At 50.6% G+C, this 19299-nt stretch overlaps 1 protein-coding gene across 2 annotated transcripts in view; it reads right to left on the minus strand.

Moving 5' to 3' along the window:
* wwtr1 (WW domain containing transcription regulator 1) overlaps positions 1 to 17170 on the minus strand; it is a 45290-nt gene extending 28120 nt beyond the window's left edge. The window contains exon 1 of one of the 2 annotated variants that reach the window (XM_064330205.1): positions 16026 to 17170. In XM_064330205.1, the coding sequence (XP_064186275.1) occupies positions 16026 to 16432 (407 nt within the window). In that variant the 5' untranslated portion in view covers positions 16433 to 17170. The remainder of the gene's footprint in view (positions 1 to 16025) is intronic. The other variant, XM_064330206.1, reaches the window with a different exon arrangement.
* Positions 17171 to 19299: the final 2129 nt, after the last annotated feature.

Genomic DNA, 19299 nt, shown 5'->3' on the forward strand with positions numbered 1-19299 from the left:
CTGGGTACGATGGGGGGCGGTGGCAGTGTAGTATTTACTGTCAGAGAACCAGCTGGAGAGAGGTCAGCAGGTTCAAATTCTAGGTGGGAACACTGCTGTTGTCCCACAGAGCAATGGGCATAAACTGAATTTATTTTTAAAAAAATATCCAGTAATATGCATCAACTGCATGCTAATGCACAAACCAAAAAAACAACAAAGACAGCAGTTGTAGACGGTAGTAATTAGACCAGTAGTAACCAACCCTGTTCCTGGAGATCCATCATCCTGGAGGTTTTCATTTCAACCCAAATTTAGCACACCCGATTCTACTAATTAGCAGTGCAACTAGACCTCTAGCTGTTGAATGAGGTGTGCTTTGTTTGGTTTGGAGTGAAAACCTACAGGATGGTAGATCTCCAGGAACAGAGCTGGGCAGCCTTGCTCTAGCCATTGAAGGACGTGTGTTTTGTTAGGGTTGGAGTGAAAACCTACAGGATGGTAGATCTCCAGGAACAGCACTACGTTAAGACACTCTGGAAAAGAGCGTCTGGTGAAGGCCTACACGTAGTAAATGCTAAACGATGCAAGATAAATCAACCTCCAAGTTCCAGGGATGAGCTCCGGCCAATAAATCAACAGTGAGTCACTCCTTGTGACCAATCAGGATTCTGTGTGGGGGGAGGTAAGAGGAGCAAGGTGCTTAACCCCAGTGGTTCACGGTAAATATCCAGCTGTACAAACAGATTGTATGTGAGAGAATATAAGCTGTGTACCGCAACAGCAATTCACACTTTATAAGAGTTATCTTCTAACCGCCTAAAATGCAAATCAATGTACAATTACAGGCAATATACCACTGTATCACCATCATATACCAGTGTACACAATCATATACCAGTGTACACTATCATATACCAGTGTACACTATCATATACCAGTGTACACTATCATATACCACTGTACACTATCATATACCACTATACACTATCATATACCACTGTACACTATCATATACCAGTATACACTATCATATACCAGTGTACACAATCATATACCAGTGTACACAATCATATACCACTGTACACTATCACATATACCAGTGTACACTATCATATACCACTTACATATCAATACACTGTACACATCATAACCAGTGTACACATCATAACCATGTACATATCATATACCAGTGTATACCATTAACAGTGTATACCATCATATACCATGTAATACATATACCACTGATCACTATAGTACCATGTCACATCATGACCATGTCCTTACATATACGCAAGTGTACCATCACTATACCAGGTCATACATCATATACCACGTCATTATCATATCGTGTATCACCATATACCACTGTATTTACATATACCAGTGTATACCATATAACACGTCCTTCTATACCGTTACCATGGCTACAGCCCTCCTCCAGGTACAGCTTCCATTGAGCTTTTAACATAAACAGGTACCATCTTGATATACCCAGACACTGGCTTCGTCGTTAATCATATAACGAACACTAATTCTACCCCAAACCGTCTTCCGCACATCATATATACGCCTCTCACCATAGCCTATCATTCACAAGCCATTACAGTACATTACCACGTGCATCACTTAACACGTGAAGTATCTTAGTGTTCAATTGTATTATCAAACTCCACTGTACATAACATAGTTGTTACATCAGCAGTTGACATATCTAGTCAAGAATATTCTAATTGCATATTTGTGACCTCACACCTTAAAGGGATGAGGTGCTGTTCCATGGGAATGGGGAGGGGGCGGTTGCATGCCCTACAGTCTGGTATGGAAACCTATGGCCAAGTAGGCGCACAGGGAAGCACGTGATTGGCTTAGTTGTCATCTGGGGAGGGAGGAGCTTTAGTCAGTGGCAGCGGATTCATCAGTAACCTGAGTCTGGAATCTCTTAATGCACAGGTATCCCTCAGAGCCAGTCCCTCGCTATGAAGTCACACTGTTTTACTTCCACACTTCTGCACCCGGCAATCACAGCCCACAGGTCATAGGTTGTAGGTCAAAGGTCACAACCACCGCCCAGGTGAAGGACCAGCGGAACTAAGAGCGAGAGCAGTGAGTGATCTGTTCCAATCACGCGACAATGTTATGATGTCACACACTCGGCCCGCCAGTGAACAGAGGCCGTTGTCTCGGAGACAGCAGCTATGTGGCCCCCTAACGTCTCATTGGCTGAAAGACCTGTCAATCACACTACCCGGCTCCCCTGCCCTCTAATGGCTGTGGCGTGGGGGGAGGGGGGGTTTCCTTGTCAGACACCCATAGTGCCGCAGTGATTGTATCATGACATCATGCCGATGGGAGGAATTTGGCTGCTGTAGGGGCCGTGTGCGGAGGCTGTGGCCCCCTGACGGGGGGCCCGGAGGTTAATGAGGGAGCCGTACGTCACGCGTCGCGACTCCGGCGTGAACCGGGCCGCGCGGCGCAGCGGCCAATGAAACGCCGGCGCTACAGGACCCCTGCGGAGGGGCTCTCTCTGCAGGGAAACAATACACCCACATAACTACTGCTCACATTCCACAGGGCATCAATAGGGAGACAGCGTGCGTGTGTGTGTGTGTGTGTGTGTGCGCGAGAGGGCGCTTGTGTGTGTGTGTGCGTGTGTGTGTGTGCGCGTGTGTGTGTGTGCGTGTAGTGTGTTGTGTGTGCGCGGAGGGCGCTTGTGTGTGTGTGTGCGTGTGTGTGTGTGCGCGTGTGTGTGTGTGTGTGTGTGCCTGTATGGGGGAATATGGAGTGAGAGCTGGGGTTAATGAGTCTGTCAGAAAGATGAGAGAGAGATGGAGAGAGGGAGAGAGAGAGAGAGAGAGATGGAGAGAGATGTGAGGATCTGTAATTCTCAACGCTCTTCCCAGACATGGTCTATCAAACTGCTCATCTGGAGATGATTTGTCTCAAACACCAGCAAACCGGCTACTTTCAGGCCCCCCAGCCTGGCAGTTCTGTGAATTAAACAATCGAGCAAACACAATTGCGTCCACCATGTTTTTTAACTTACCTCACAACTTAGTGACAGCTTTACCACTCCCCCGTCCCGCCGCCCCCTTCTGAAGCATTCTGGAGTTATTACAAACAAAGGCAATCAGCAGACAAGCTATGCCATGCCAGCGCTGAAAAGCTATCTGAAAATTCACCCATATTAAACGCTTTTCACCAGCCTGAAACGTAGCCTACATTTTTTTTTGCGATACACACGCTTTTTTTTCTCGCAGCAAACAAACGCGGTGTCGCTCTTTCAGAGTTATGCTTGCGTCTGCTGGCTGCTGGTAGGGTCGCAGCGCGCCGCTGCTGAGGAATGCCAAACTTTTCTCTTTTTTTTCACCCAGTAACTACAAATTCTGTCCACAACGTGGCTGCCACGACTCCGGCTGACAGCAGATAATTCTCGACTTGCGAGTGATATTTCTTTCCTTCTCTCTCCCCTGAACACGTCGGTCTGCGCTCAGATCTGAGAGCGCAGCACGGCCTGCTGGGTAATGTCACACGTGAGCGGGGGCCTGTACTGCTAGTTCAAATGCTGTTTTCGGAAGCCTAGAACACCTGCCCCGACTCACCTAATCAAACGAACTAATCATGGTCGTCAATCAGAAGCGGTGCATCAAAACCGTGCATCCACATTAGCCTCTCTCACATAACAGGGAACAACCCTGCCGTCTGTTTTACTGAACCAGTCTACGCAAAAAAAAAAAAGTTTTTAATTCTCTCTGGACTAATGAAGACGAGCTTGACTGTGATTTAAACGCTTTGGATAACTGATCTGCGGTTTGTACTTTTTCCACTTGCGAGGCTGAGCAGACCTCGGATCTGCACCTACAATTTAGTGACACTGACCTTCAGGATATTCGTTAGAGAATTGGTGGAGGTTGGGGGGGTGGGGGGGTTAGTGAGGTAAGCCATTGCTCCATCCTGTTTTTTTTTTTTTGTCCAGTATTTTTCTCCCCTGGCCTGCACGCGCCTTTTGAAGTCTGTGAGTCATGTTTATTGTTTTATTTTTTTTTTTCCTCTCTGCTTTAGCAAAAACCCCAAAAGCCAGCCCGACACGTCCCTGCAGCCGTTATCCACGCAAACAAAAGGAAACGGCTGGTTCCATATCCTGAGACTGAGCCGTCCCTTTCAACTGCTTATTCAGAGGCGGGGGTGGGGGGGGCTGGGGGGTGGCAGGGGGGCCGGGGGGGGTCATGGAAAAACCCCGCCGGGCTACAGAAAACAGCGCCGTGCGCCACCACCGCCACGGCCGCCGCCGCCACACGCTAACTCTGGCACGGGCCTTTCGTTTGTCGCTTGCAGAAAAATACCCCGACGAAAACGAAAATACGCCCCTGCTACGCTACTACAACAAGCCAAAGACAACACGGGGGGGTTGTGGGGGGTGAAGAACTAGGACCACCGTACTTTGAGGACTAAATGCCACCCCCCCCCAAAAAAAAAAAAACACAAAAACAATAAAAGAACTCCGCCCCAGAAAGATTTGCACTCGTGAGCACACGCCAGGCTGAAGGAGGTTCGGTACGTCAAAAAACCGAAACAACGCAGGACCCCTGGAAACCAGCCCCCCGCGCGCGGAAGGTGCCCCAAATTCTCAAGTATTTCTCGAAGCTCTAAGGCGAACGCGAAACCTCCGCTTAATTGCCAAGGCAGAAAAGCGGCCAAAACGGGCGTAGCTCTGAACCCAGAAGAGAACCGGGGCACAGCTAGCTAGATAGCCAGCCATTACGCGCGGACGTGAAGCACAGACCTGGTTTTTTTTTTTTTTTCTTGGCGGCGGCCTCCACGAAAGCGCTCAGGCTGTCGGCGAGGCGAGCGAGAACGCAGAGCCGAGCCGCGCCGAGCCGAGCCGCGCCGAGCCGAGCCGAGCCGAAAGGGGTAAACCTCCCGTCCGCTCCGCTAAAGGCCTCGCGGCTGAGCCGCCTTCCCGTAAGGGATGTCGGCGCGAGGTCACCGGCTACACGTGCTAGCGCCGATAGCGCCCGATAGAGCCCGATAGCGCCCGACAGCGCCCGACAGCGCCCGACAGCGCCCGACAGCGCCCGACAGCGCCCGACAGCGCCCGACAGCGCCCGATAGCGCGGCCAGAAACCGGCTCCTTTATTTAAACACCGTAAAACACGGCGTCACACAGCAGCGGACCCGCGGTAAAAAAATAAAAAATAATTTTTAAAAACACACGTATAATAATAAACGGACGGCGTACTGTCAGACGCCTCGCCTGGCCGCTGACCGGACTCGGGAACGCCTCAGAGCCGGTGCCAAACAAGGACCGGCCGCTCTCTCAACAGTGGACAAGAAGAAGCTCCGCTTTTAAAAAAAATTTAGTTTCGTTATTTATTATTGTTTATTTTGGAACGCTCCTCTTCCAGTTCCCGGTTGACTTCACTGCCGCTGGTCATTTTAAAAAAAATAAATAAATACAGTAGTGCACTTCATCTTTCTGACTCTAATGGGTTTTCCGGTAAAACCCGCCTTAAATGGGGGATTGGGGGGGGGGGGTTGGGGAGAGACGGCCCTAAATGGTAAATGGGGAAATAAAATGGCTGTACTCGTGAGACAGTAGTGGGTGACCAGGGGACCCGGGTGCCAGATGCGGCCCTCAGAGATCACTGGTGAGGCTGTTATTTACGGCCTGCAAAGGTCAGGGGTCAAACAAGGGGGGGGGGGGTTCTGGCGAGCCTGTGCTGTCTGGCAGCCGGACACCATAAATAACAGCCTGTTTCTACGTATTGAATGTCTCGTGTGTGTGGGGGAAGAGGGACCGGGGGGGTGGAGAAGGGGGAAGGGGGGGGGGGGGGGCGCAGGGGGGAGGCTGCTCCCGGAACCTTCCGTCAGCCACCCGGGAGACTCTCTGGGTCAGCACCGCTATGTACCGCCAACCTCAGCATCGACACCACGGTCTGTAACCAGAAAACACGGCCCCGCCCAATCACCTCTCCCTGTCCTCCCTATAGGCTACAGCCCTGCCCAATCACATCTCCCTGTCCTCCCTGCAGGCTACGGCCCTGCCCAATCACCTCTCCCTGTCCTCCCTATAGGCTACACCGCCCAACACCTCCCTGTCCTCCCTAGCTACCTGCCAATCCCTCTCCCTGTCCTCCCTATAAGCTACAGCCCTGCCCAATCACATCTCCCTGTCCTCCCTGTAGGCTACAGCCCCACCCAATCACCTCTGACTGTCCTCCCTGTAGGCTACGGCCCCGCCCAATCAGCTCTCCATGTAGGCTATGGCCCCGCCCCCCCTCTCCAGCACGTAAAGCAGAGCTGTCCAATCTTATCGGAAAAGGGCCGGTCTGGGTGCAGGGTTTTGTTTTAGCCCAGAAATACAACACCTGATTCTACTCATCGAGGTCTTTATTGATTGAAGAAGACGATCAGTTAATTAGATCAATCAGGTGTCGTAGTGTTGGGGCAAAAACAACAACCTGCACCCACACCGGGCCTTTTTACGGACACGACTGGACACCCCTGACTTAAAGGAAGAACACATTCAACTCAGCAGTGTATGTAATGTATAGAATCCGCTGTATGGTGTATATATATATATATATAAATAGCACACTGCTGGAGACTGTACTGTAGGTTGTAGACCCATTTAGTCTGAAGGGGATTACATAATGTAACGTTAAGGGATGCCCTCGTCCAAGGCAATTACATAGCTCACATTTAACTGTCAATGTGTGCTGTAGGGTATTTACTGTGTGGAGTCGAAGCTAAGGGGCGTCCTCAAAGGTAACATACCTCTCTCTCTCTTCTCTTCCTCTCTGTCCTCTCGTCTCTCTCTTCTCCTCTCTCGTCTCTACCTCTCTCTCCCTCCCTCTCCCTCTCTTTCGCTCTCCCTCCCTCCATCCAATCCTGCAGTAGCTGGCCCCCTGATTAATTCGCTCCAGCCTGTCCCGCCCAGAACGGACGTCTTCAGTAAATCAGGGCAAAATAATCACCCTGAGCCGGAGACGTGAATAAGAGTTTGAGCATGCTGCCCCCCCCCCCCACTGCCCACCGCCCACCACCCAGTCCCCACCACCCCACCCCCCAACCTAACCCTAACCCCCCCCCTCCTCTCGGGCTCGTCGAGCACAGTCTGAAGTCCTCAACAAAAACTCTACATTCCACATTTATTAAGCCATAACTATGAAGCAAAGAAAAAGGACAACACTCTTTGTCCTTTAATGTTTAATGCTAAACACTGAGCTGGGGGGAAAAAAAAAAAAAACCTTTCACACTTTTCCAAATTACAGCACAGGAGCGCTGCCTCTGGTCTGGAGGGGGAGGCTCTCTCAAAAACAGCACTTGGGGGTCGGTGTGCTCATTAAGGACTTTGTGCAGCAGTTTAAGAAACAAGAAGGCCTAAATATTTTTAGGGTTCAGGACCTGACACCCCCCCCCTCCTGCCCCTGCCCCCCAGACCTCAGACAGCAACTGCCGTCAACTTCCCATTCGGGCCTAAAAGAGCTCGTAGGCCGCCCAAAAAAAAAAAACCCAAAAAAAAACCCCCGTCGTTTTTTAAAATTCAGCCCACATGACATTTCCTTCGAGTTTAATTGCTTCCATACGATTTATATCCGCGAGTCACGCTATGCCCCGGAGAGGAGCACGCTCCCCACTCCCGCCACAAAGACGCTGTTGTCCCGCTAAGAGCCTCCATCGCCAGGAGGGGCGGGGGGGGGGGGGGGGGCGGCGGACGGTCTCGCCAAACAGCGCCGGGGTTTTTTTTTTTTTTCCTTTGGTTTTTTTCCCCCTCTTCACGCTTCTCCAAGAAAGAAAATATAAAAACGCCAGTGTTTGGGACAGGAAGTGGCTGAAACCCTGCCTGCTAGGACCAGTCCAGAGGTCTACAGTGGTGCTCCAGATCCCGTAAAAACCTCTAGTCTTCTGTCCAGAAAAAGCGAGAGAGAGAAAAAAAGAGAGAGGGACAGGGAGGGAGGGAGAGAGTGGGAGGGAGAGAGAGGGGAAAAGGGAGAAAAAGAGAGAGAGAGAAATCCAGACTGGCTGCCATCTTGACAAACACATCTGTTTTGGCTGTTCCGCTGATAGGCCTCTGTGAGATTGCGCTATGAGGCAGCTGAGGCAGTTGTTTTTCCCCTTGGGTGGTGGAATTTCTCCAACACCCCCCCCCCCCCCCAACCACTCCCCCACCTCCCCAACCCCCCCCGTGTCCGTGTTTGAGAAATCACTCTGGCATAGGCTGTGTGCAAGCTCCAGGCCTGCAGAAAAACATCATTATCTCAGTGTGGGGGGGGGCGGCGGACCGATTCCAAAACAAACTGCACGTCCACAGTGGCACGCGCACCCCGCCAGGGCCGGCCAAGCGGTGTGATATGTCGCAGCCTGGTGCCCCCCCCCCTCTGTGAAACCTAAACCTGAATGACATCAGCTAACGGCTTCAGCGAGCGAGGGGGCGGAGCCCAAACACAGGGGTGTAGCCCAAACAGAGGGGCAAAGCTCTAACAGAGGGGAGGAGCCCTAACAGAGGGGTAGAGCCCAAACAGAGGGGTGGAGCCCTAACAGAAGGGCGGAGCTCTAAAAGAGGGGCGGAGCCCTAACAGAGGGGAGGAGCCCTAACAGAGGGGAGGAGCCCTAACAGAGGGGTAGAGCCCAAACAGAGGGGTGGAGCCCTAACAGAAGGGCGGAGCTCTAAAAGAGGGGCGGAGCCCTAACAGAGGGGAGGAGCCCTAACAGAGGGGTGGAGCCCTAACAGAGGGGCAGAGCCCTAACAGAGGGGAGGAGCCCTAACAGAGGGGTGGAGCTCTAAAAGAGGGGTGGAGCCCTAACAGAGGGGTGGAGCTCTAACAGAGGGGTGGAGCCCAAACAGAGGGGTGGAGCTCTAACAGAAGACCCTGTAGGTCTATTCTGCTACAGACACGGTCAACCAAACAGCTTGCACAGTTGATTACACAGCCCCAGAACGCCCCATCCCCCCATCGCGCGTTCTGGATATAAATCAAAGACGTGCAACTTCAAAAAGGGAGCAATCCCCCCCCCGATTCTTTTCATGGGGGGGGGGCGGGGGGGTGTAATTGCATCCATCTGCGCTCGGACTGAAATTAAAGCAAGGCCCCCCCCTCAGCAAGCCGCTGTAAGCCCAAGGCTCCGCCGGCGATGATGTCACCATCACTCACACAAGCGCCGGGCGCCATCGACGCCGGGCCTGCGGTTAGCGGCTTCCGCTTGCGGGCGCGCACTTCAAAGGCGAAGCCTCAGAGTAAATACTCAATATGACCCTCTGCCGTTCTTACCAAGGTGACAGACGCGCGTTGTAAACAGGAAACGCCACTTATTTCTGCCAATACACAACTGATTTACAACTTCGGGCGGCAGTGCAGTACTATAAGGGGTCACAGGTTCAATTCCCGGATGGGGCACTGCCGTTGTACCCTTGAGCAAGGTACTCAACCCGCATTGCTTCAGTACATATATCCAGCTGTATAAATGGATGCAGTGTAAATGCTGTGTAAAAAGTTCTGGGTAAGTCGCTCTGGATAAGAGCGTCTGCTAAATGCCTGTAATGTAATTCTCAGCTACCCTGCTGAACATTAATGTTACACAGATCTGAAAATGCCAGTGACTCAACAGTGTGGCAGGAGCATGACTGATTGCTCTCTAATACACTGGGTCTGCAGGCAGGAAACCCACTGGTCAGTCATGAGAGAAGCATGAGATTGAGTTACACATGACAAAAAATACTATATTAAAACTGCGGTGCAGTATAATGGTTAAAGGAACTGGCTGGTAAACTAACGCTGCCTTGAGCAAGGCACTTAACCTGCATAATATCCAGCTGTATAAACGGATGCATGTGTTAGGAAGTTCTGCAAGTCATTCTGGATGAGAGCGTCTGCTAAATGGCTGCATTGTAATGTAATGTACATTAAGCACCTTCAAGCACCTGGGCTGATTGGCCAATGCAGCCCAGGTGCGTGCGCTCTCTCCACCGGCCGGCTCAGCTGAGACCAATCCGGTTCAGCGGCGGGACCTGACTGGTTCACAGGTTCGTTAAGTCGGGGCTCGTTAAGGTTTAACGAGCTCTACCGAAGCACGGGTGAGACGGGCCGGTTACCGCCGTGGCTGGCGAACTGTTCTGCGGTGCCGTGCGGCGCTACGGAGAGAGAGAGCTGGTGAGGAGACGCTGCCCAAACAGTCCCAGCCGCGGAAAACAAAGATGGCCGACACGCACGGGCTCTCCGCAGACCCTCCCCCCCACCCCTACCCCGACCACCCCCTCGCACAACTGAGGCCGCGTTCGCGTTTTCAACGACAACGGGGGATCACAGCGGGTGGCGGAAACCGCGGTGAGGGCGTCTAAACTTCTGCCCGGGTTCACAAACTGCCACAGCTTGCACAATACTCAAAATGCCCCAGGGCCCCCAAAACAGCTTCCTTCAGCATTGTGTGGGCAAGCAGCAGCTTCAGGGTAATGGGCAGCTTCAGGGTAATGTTAGGGGCAGCTTCAGGGTAATGTAAGGGGCAGCTTCAGGGTACTGTAAGGGGCAGCTTCAGGGTAATGTAAGGAGCAGCTTCAGGGTACTGTAAGGGGCAGCTTCAGGGTAATGTAAGGGGCAGCTTCAGGGTAATGTAAGGGGCAGCTTCAGGGTACTGTAAGGAGCAGCTTCAGGGTAATGTAAGGGGCAGCTTCAGGGTAATGTAAGGGGCAGCTTCAGGGTACTGTAAGGAGCAGCTTCAGGGTACTGTAAGGAGCAGCTTCAGGGTACTGTAAGGGGCAGCTTCAGGGTAATGTAAGGAGCAGCTTCAGGGTACTGTAAGGGGCAGCTTCAGGGTAATGTAAGGGGCAGCTTCAGGGTAATGTAAGGGGCAGCTTCAGGGTACTGTAAGGAGCAGCTTCAGGGTAATGTAAGGGGCAGCTTCAGGGTAATGTAAGGGGCAGCTTCAGGGTACTGTAAGGGGCAGCTTCAGGGTACTGTAAGGGGCAGCTTCAGGGTAATGTAAGGGGCAGCTTCAGGGTAATGTAAGGGGCAGCTTCAGGGTAATGTAAGGGGCAGCTTCAGGGTAATGTAAGGGGCAGCTTCAGGGTAATGTAAGGGGCAGCTTCAGGGTACTGTAAGGGGCAGCTTCAGGGTACTGTAAGGAGCAGCTTCAGGGTAATGTAAGGAGCAGCTTCAGGGTAATGTAAGGAGCAGCTTCAGGGTAATGTAAGGAGCAGGTTCAGGGTAATGTTAGGAGCAGCTTCAGGGTACTGTAAGGGGCAGCTTCAGGGTACTGTAAGGGGCAGCTTCAGGGTAATGTAAGGAGCAGCTTCAGGGTACTGTAAGGAGCAGCTTCAGGGTACTGTAAGGGGCAGCTTCAGGGTACTGTAAGGAGCAGCTTCAGGGTACTGTAAGGGGCAGCTTCAGGGTAATGTAAGGGGCAGCTTCAGGGTACTGTAAGGGGCAGCTTCAGGGTACTGTAAGGGGCAGCTTCAGGGTAATGTAAGGGGCAGGTTCAGGGTAATGTAAGGGGCAGCTTCAGGGTAATGTAAGGGGCAGGTTCAGGGTACTGTAAGGGGCAGCTTCAGGGTAATGTAAGGGGCAGCTTCAGGGTACTGTAAGGGGCAGCTTCAGGGTACTGTAAGGGCAGCTTCAGGGTAATGTAAGGGGCAGCTTCAGGGTACTGTAAGGGGCAGCTTCAGGGTACTGTAAGGGGCAGCTTCAGGGTAATGTAAGGGGCAGCTTCAGGGTAATGTAAGGGGCAGCTTCAGGGTACTGTAAGGAGCAGCTTCAGGGTACTGTAAGGGCAGCTTCAGGGTAATGTAAGGGGCAGCTTCAGGGTAACTGTAAGTAGGGCAGCTTCAGGGTACTGTAAGGAGCAGCTTCAGGGTAATGTAAGGGGCAGGTTCAGGGTAATGTAAGGGGCAGCTTCAGGGTACTGTAAGAGGCAGCTTCAGGGTAATGTAAGGAGCAGCTTCAGGGTAATGTAAGGGGCAGCTTCAGGGTACTGTAAGGAGCAGCTTCAGGGTAATGTAAGGGGCAGGTTCAGGGTAATGTAAGGGGCAGCTTCAGGGTACTGTAAGGGGCAGCTTCAGGGTACTGTAAGGGGCAGCTTCAGGGTACTGTAAGGGGCAGCTTCAGGGTACTGTAAGGGGCAGCTTCAGGGTAATGTAAGGGGCAGCTTCAGGGTAATGTAAGGGGCAGCTTCAGGGTAATGTAAGGAGCAGCTTCAGGGTACTGTAAGGGGCAGCTTCAGGGTAATGTAAGGAGCAGCTTCAGGGTAATGCAAGGGGCAGCTTCAGGGTACTGTAAGGGGCAGCTTCAGGGTACTGTAAGGGGCAGCTTCAGGGTAATGTAAGAGGCAGCTTCAGGGTAATGTAAGGGGCAGGTTCAGGGTAATGTAAGGGGCAGCTTCAGGGTAATGTAAGGCTGTTGAGCAGAGCACTGCTAAAACACTGCTGCAGGCTTTCTTACCCTCCTCCACCCCCCCCCACCCCCCTAAACTCCGGCGTGCCAGGACAAGCTGTGCATATCATCCGCACAAAGCGCCCCAATCCAGCTCACGCCACACTGACCTTTCTCCATTTCCCAGCAGCCTCTGCAGCGGTCCTGTCGCTCTCCAGACCCCAGAAGGCCAGAGAGAACAAAGCTTCCCACTTGAAGCTTTATTTTATCGAAGGGGGGGGGGGATGTGGTGGGGGAGAGGGGGGGCATCAGGGGACTTAATAAACCGGTGACTCTTCAAGGCTGGTTAAAAAAAGAGTTGAGGGGAGGGTGAGGGTGAGGCGGGGGGGGGGTTTCACAGGTTCCCTTCCTGAACGTCAAAGCCACCGACCCACTGGTATATCAGGAAACAGAGGGGATGCCCAGAGAGGTTTCCAGACATGGAAAAGGGGGGCGGGGTCAGGGGGGGTCCATCCTGATACAGACCAGAGGTAGGGGGTGGGGGGATGGGGGGAGAGGCTCTCTCAGAACCCCAGCTGGATGGGGGGGGGACCTTGCGCTGACATCCTGGAGAGGCCACAATAGAACCGCGTCACCGGTGGCTTTTCCGAGCACCGCCGTAGTTTTTCCAAAAAAACAGAGGAAATGAACGTCCCCCCCCCCGCCCGGCCCACCTGACATTTTAAAAAGAGAGGAAGTTGGAAAAGCACGCCACATGGGCAAGGTCGCCATCACACCACCACCCCCCCCACACACTCCCCCCCCCTCCTCCCAGCCCCACCACAGGACGCAGACGACCCTGAGGACGCAGGATCCACAGGTGCCCGTTTGAGAAAGCGCACAGGTGGGAAAGCCCTGACGTGGGAAAGCCCTGACGTGCTCACCCAGGTGGACACCCCCACCCCCCCCCCCCCGAACCCCCACCACCATCACCCCCCGGGAACAGACAGGGGGGTTAAAGGAGAAGCGAGAAGCACTTGAGCTGATAAGAGAAGAGGAGGGTAATTGCCCCAGACAGTCGGTCTTTGTTGCCCCTGACTGCCTAATTGCAGGGTGGGGCCAGCGGCCCCCTCCCGGCTCCGTTTCGGCTGTTGCCAAACGGCGGATTCGCGGCAGGACCCGACACGTTTTCCCCCCGAGGACTAGAGGAGAGAGGCGCTCGGTGCACCCCCCCCGGGCGATGTGCAGAGGCAGACTCCTGCAGTTCCCAGAACCCCCCCCTCCCCCAAAGACCGGCCCGATCTCTCAGCTCGCAGTCCTCCTAACACACAGCCTCTTAAACACTCTCCTTCTGATGCTAATAAACACCGCAAGCTCACGATTAGCGGCCTGGCTAAATGTCCCGTCGTTGGTAGAGAAAAAAAATATCAGCAATTCATCCTAGATTTAATTTTCTTTTGGCACACAGACCTACTTCAAATCTCAGAGCAGACAGGTCTTTTTCTTTTCTAGGTTATAAATAAAAAATAAAAAAAAGGCTAATGATTAGGCCTATTTGAAAAAGGAACAGCGCGTACACTCGCAAAGTGTCCAGTTGGAATGTTTCTTCAAAGAACCCTTATAAGGATTATTAAGATCAAAAAGCTTCAGACATCCAACCAGACAATTTCCCAGAATTCGGGTTGGCTGAGAGAGAGAGAAGAAAAAAATACAGTCGCCGTGTCACTAAATAAAGCACAGGACCGTGGAACACGCCGTCTAATTAGCATAACGTTTCGCGATTGGCCGAAAGACTCCCGACGACTGCCCGTGTCACAAAAGGCATTGGCTCATACTTCTGTCCCTATTAATTTTCACCTCTGATCAACAGCAGCGTCTGTAACGTAAGGCCTGTGGATTCACAGGAGGAAGCCGGTCCGTTTTGAGTGAGGGGGCCAGTCGGACACATCTCTGCAGTGCACTAAAGGGCTGTGCTGCCTCTGCGGGTGCATACGCAGACCTGAGCTGATAAAAACCCAAAACAGGAGGCGGTAGCGGTAACCGTTACCATTCCATTCATGCGGATGCGAGTCGTCCCAGGAGAGAGGCGCGGACGCCCACTGTTGCCTGGGGTGTGCGCGGGGTGGGGGGGTGGGGGGGGGTAGGGGGGGTGATCCTACCCAAAACGCACAACGACCACGGGGCCCCAAACGAACGCGGCCAGTGGAGGTGAGCGCGGTCTCGTTCACATCTCACCTCAAACCGGATCGTTCCTGAGGGGCACCAGGGGCCCCATTCCCGAAATCTGCCCGACGATCTCGTTCCTCAAAAGAGGGCCAGTCAACCCGGCCGTCCACGCTAAAGCCGTCTACGAAACTAACGCTGGGAATATGCGTAAGACACAGGTCTGACCTGGCTGGGACACCTACCTGCCTGCTTATCACAGTGAGGGGGGGAAGCATGTAGGTGCATGCGCTTATCGCCACGGAAACGAGCGGTGAGGTCACACCCTTGCTTGCATCATCACCCACTTCCTGTCACAGAGCACCTTGAGATTTAGCACCTGTTCACTTCCGCCACCAGTCATTGCCCGCCTGGGAGCCCAGCCCTGCTTTACAGCCAAAGGCATTATGACAACGCAGTTTCAGGACCCCTGATTGGCTAGTTCGCTGATGGAAATACCAGTAAACAGAGGGAAAAGTCATAAAATGGTACCAAAGCTTAGAAATACTTCTCTAATGCTGGGGCTACTCCGTGCAGAGCTCAGTGTATTTAGAAACATCACGGCTCAATAAGAATTATTATTTGGCCTCTTTGAATCTTAACAAACGAAGGAACTTCTTAGGGGCGCTAAGCATCCAAGAAGTCATTTATGCAAACCACCTCGAGGTGAACTTTCAATTACCTCAGCATGGCAGCAGTAAGAGATACCAATCCACAGGTTAACCAAAGTGTACAGAAAACGAGTCAAAACACACACACACACACACACACTGATACGGTTCTTACGCGTAGCGGGATGTGAGATGGTGGAGCGTAGGGGATTAAAGTGGAGAATAAGGGGTATTTTGGACAATGGATTTTGGCTGACAGGGGTCCAACACAGCCACAATAACGGCGCACTCCATCAGAGTTCATACCGCTCGAAGGGGTCGCTCGTCTATCAGGCTCCGTTCGAAGGCCATTGTTCTCTGAATCGACTCGCTGAAGTTACCCCAGTTTGGAATAATAAATCAAGCGCGAGCTGAATCTGGCTTGCATTTAAAAAAAAAAAATTAAAAGTACTTTGTAACATTAGGCTACTTTTATCACGGTGAGGATTTTGGGTCAAACCATCCGGCGGTGTTTAGACAGTGCAACAAAACAAAATGTTGCCTGTGAATATGTGAAATTTCCTATAATGTTTTAATAATATAAACGTCAAGTTTTTTCAAATCAATGCAATGCTTAGCTGCAGTACTATTTACAGGACTCAGCTGTCAGTTGGTCTGATGGTTTATGCGCAGCCGAGATTGGAGCGCATATTTCAATTCAGCTCGTTTACAGTTTACAGGCTACTCCACAACTTGTAATATGTACATATCAGCCACTGATACTGGTGTGACTTCAAATTTTACCTAACAGGACATAATCCCTTCGTACCAAAACAGCGTGCTGTGAATCCGCTGTGTTTATAAAGTGGTGAACCAAGTCAACAGAAACTTTTCCCCCCTTCGAATCACTTACTTTAGAAAGTATCTCTGGCCCGTGGAAGTAAACGCCATCTCCCATCCCGGAGGTAGAGGCAAGTCCTCGACGACGTCGAAAGACTGTTGCCGGAGATGCGCGTGGAGAGCCGGGCTTGGAGCCACATTGGCTCCGGTTCCAAGCTGCAGCGAAGCGGGAGAGGAATGCGACCGGACGTGTTGCACGGTTAGCCTGGGCGGGTGGCTCCCGGAGTCCGTGCTCGACTGTCGGGAATGCGATCCCGAATCTGGCTCTTTGAAAAATGACTCCGGGAGAAGTTTGTTCCTCCAAGAACTCGGTTTTGGGCTCATGACCGAATTAAACAACGCCTCGAGATCGGTGTCGAGGTCCTGCGCGACGTGAATAACTTGCTGTCCGGGCATAGGCTGTAGCTGGTTGTTACTCATTTTCTTGTTTGGAAAAGGTTGAGAAAATGTTGAGAAAATTTGAAGACCCCCCAAAAAAGGTACGAAGCTGATCAAAAACGCCAACCTCCACTTCCAAAACGTCCTGTGCCCTTTTTTTCCTGTGGGCTACTTCGCGATTATAGCCTAAGTACTATTCTGTTCTTCAATTATTATTGAAAATACAGAAACACCATACGTCTTCCCTTCATGGGAAAAGTTGATTGAAAGTTCAAACTTTCTTCAATAAGTCGGCGCGTCTTCTAGACCTACTGACACTGATCCCTTCGCAGTCCTGAAGTTTGTAAACTCAACTTTTCTGCACCGACCGTGTCAGCATTCGCTCATTAATTATTCATGACGCGTTAGACCGGAGGTAGCCTACTTGTTGTTTTTTTTTTGTTTTTGTTTTTTAGCGTAGCCGTTCAAAAGATTGAAAACTTTTTAAACATTAAGGACCTAAATGGCACAAAGACCTGTAAACTATGTTTTAAATTATCATTGTAAATCACCACCACTGTGAGAAGAATGCGCTACCATGTTCGTTCAACGTAAACTGATTTAGCTTGAGCTATTGCGTGGCTAGAAGCTTGGGAACTCCTGTACAGCACAAGTTATTAGTCCAAAGAAACATACTTTCTGCCGAGTGAAGCGTTCTAATTCCGTAACGTTTCAGTGTTGACATCTTAATTTGATTGTAGATTTGTCGGCGGTGCTCCGGTTTTCCTCCAATTTAGATTAACAATTACAGCTGTGTAAGAAGTCATGGTGACTTTTTATTGGCTTTGCTACTATTGTCTTAAAAGTGGGCTTGATGCTTCCTTCAGATGGTAATTCTCATGCAGATTTTGTCGATTTTGATTTTCGTAATTTATGCTATGTTAATTTTTTTGTAAGACCATGTATATGAAAGTAAGTGGCTTGTTTTTCGGGCATGCATAGATGCCAATTTTGGTTTCAACTAAATGTCATTTTGCAGATCACTGTAAATACTGAGTGCAGTGGTTTTAATTTAGGGTGGTAAACCATGGTTTAAAACAGCACACAAGTGTTTTGGAGAAAATGTTTATATTCACGGGTTCAATGTGCTCAAGAGAAGACTATCATTAACAGATTAAACCCCTTTACTGATTGTTCATATCTGTTCATGCGCTATCTTCCTCTTTAATTGGTGTTGGGTGGACCAAGGACACAGCAGGTTAAAGGTCACTCTTTGTGTGAAGAAGGTGATAGGTACAGATGTGGGGTCAAGGGTCAAAGGTCAAAAATGATACATTCTGTATCACACTGTGGCTGTCATTTACAGGTGAGCTCATTGGACATAATCTAGCTAATATCAAGTCTTTTGCGCTTAGTGCAAAGATGAGCCACATTAGTGTGTGCTGTATTGCTCAAACCAAACTCAAACCTGTACAGTATTGTACAATAAAATTGTTGTTTTTCTACGTTTAACTGCTTTAATTCTGATTTATGTAACGACTGTTGTGGAATTTTTTCTTCTTCTTTTTTTCTTTTTTTTGGCCGGGTGATTCATCAGCAGCTGTATGTTAATTAATCGTTCAACCCACGGTGAAGCCACACTGTAGAATACAGGAATGCAGGACAGCACAATTATTTAAAAATTATTTCCCATTAAACCAGGGTCCTGACTCACTTTGGTCAAGATCCCATGACAGTAATTTTTTTTTGTTTGTTTGTTTTTGGTTTTTTGAAGGAATGTGGGTTTCCCCTGATCTCCTGGCCAAACTCCCACAACATTGGTTTCCCCTCCCCACACCCTGATTGGCCAACACATTGATTCCCCAGATTATCATGGCAAAAAAAAAAAACTGTTGAGAAAGCTGGTTAAATTAAAGGTAAAAACAATCACCTAAATGCCTGGAGTCAATCAACACTCAACCCTTAACTGTGAGTTGCAAATAAATGCAAATGTATTTCCTACAAAAATGCAATTTAGGAAAATTCAACAATCAGCAACAGTGACAGTAAAAAAAATAATTTATATTTGCATTTCTCCGCAAATCAAATCTAAAGGTGGCTGCCGGTTGAATCCAGTCCAATGGGAAACAGAGTTGAAGCCAAAGATGGTTTCCATGGCACCTATGAGTGGGAACATGGGGGACCGAAAGGCTACAGAGACAGTGTAGCTGTCCCTTGTAAAAAAATCAAGGAGGTGCTGACCATTACATTACATTACAGGCATTTAGCAGACGCTCTTATTCAGAGCGACTTACACGACTTTTACATATCATTTATATTACATCCATTTATACAGCTGGATATAGATACTGAAGCAATGCAGGTTAAGTACCTTGCTCACGGGTACAGGGGCAGTGTCCTACCCGGGAATCAAACTTGTCACCTTTAGGTGCTATTGAAATGACTGAGGTGCTACTGAATTTATGAGTTGGGACGTGTTCTTGCTGAAAGGAGGCCCATGTACAGCTTCATACATGGAGGAGGCGGGTTCGTGGTCTCAGTTTACAGGACACACATAACGCGCACGTGCGTGCACACACACACACACACACACACACAAACACAGCTACTTCACCGAGCGAGGCTCCACGGCGACGTCCAACTGTCTCTGGGAACAGTTGACCTCGGTCCAGCCGAAGGCTGTCAGAGAGACCCATCCGTCACCAGAGACTCCTCCCCTTCCTGCCACAAGCCCCCACTGTCACCAACCAGCTCCCCCCCTCCCTGTTACAAGCCCCCCCAATGTCACCCCTCATAGTCCCGAACCCCTGCAACTGTGCTTTCAGCCACCCCACCCCATTATTAGAGACTTACTATCCAGACACAGGCACACACACACACACATGCACACCAACATATACATGTACACAAATACACACACACCAACGCAG

This window comes from Anguilla rostrata, chromosome 4, assembly GCF_018555375.3.
Source record: "Anguilla rostrata isolate EN2019 chromosome 4, ASM1855537v3, whole genome shotgun sequence".
NCBI classification, from domain to species: domain Eukaryota; kingdom Metazoa; phylum Chordata; class Actinopteri; order Anguilliformes; family Anguillidae; genus Anguilla; species Anguilla rostrata.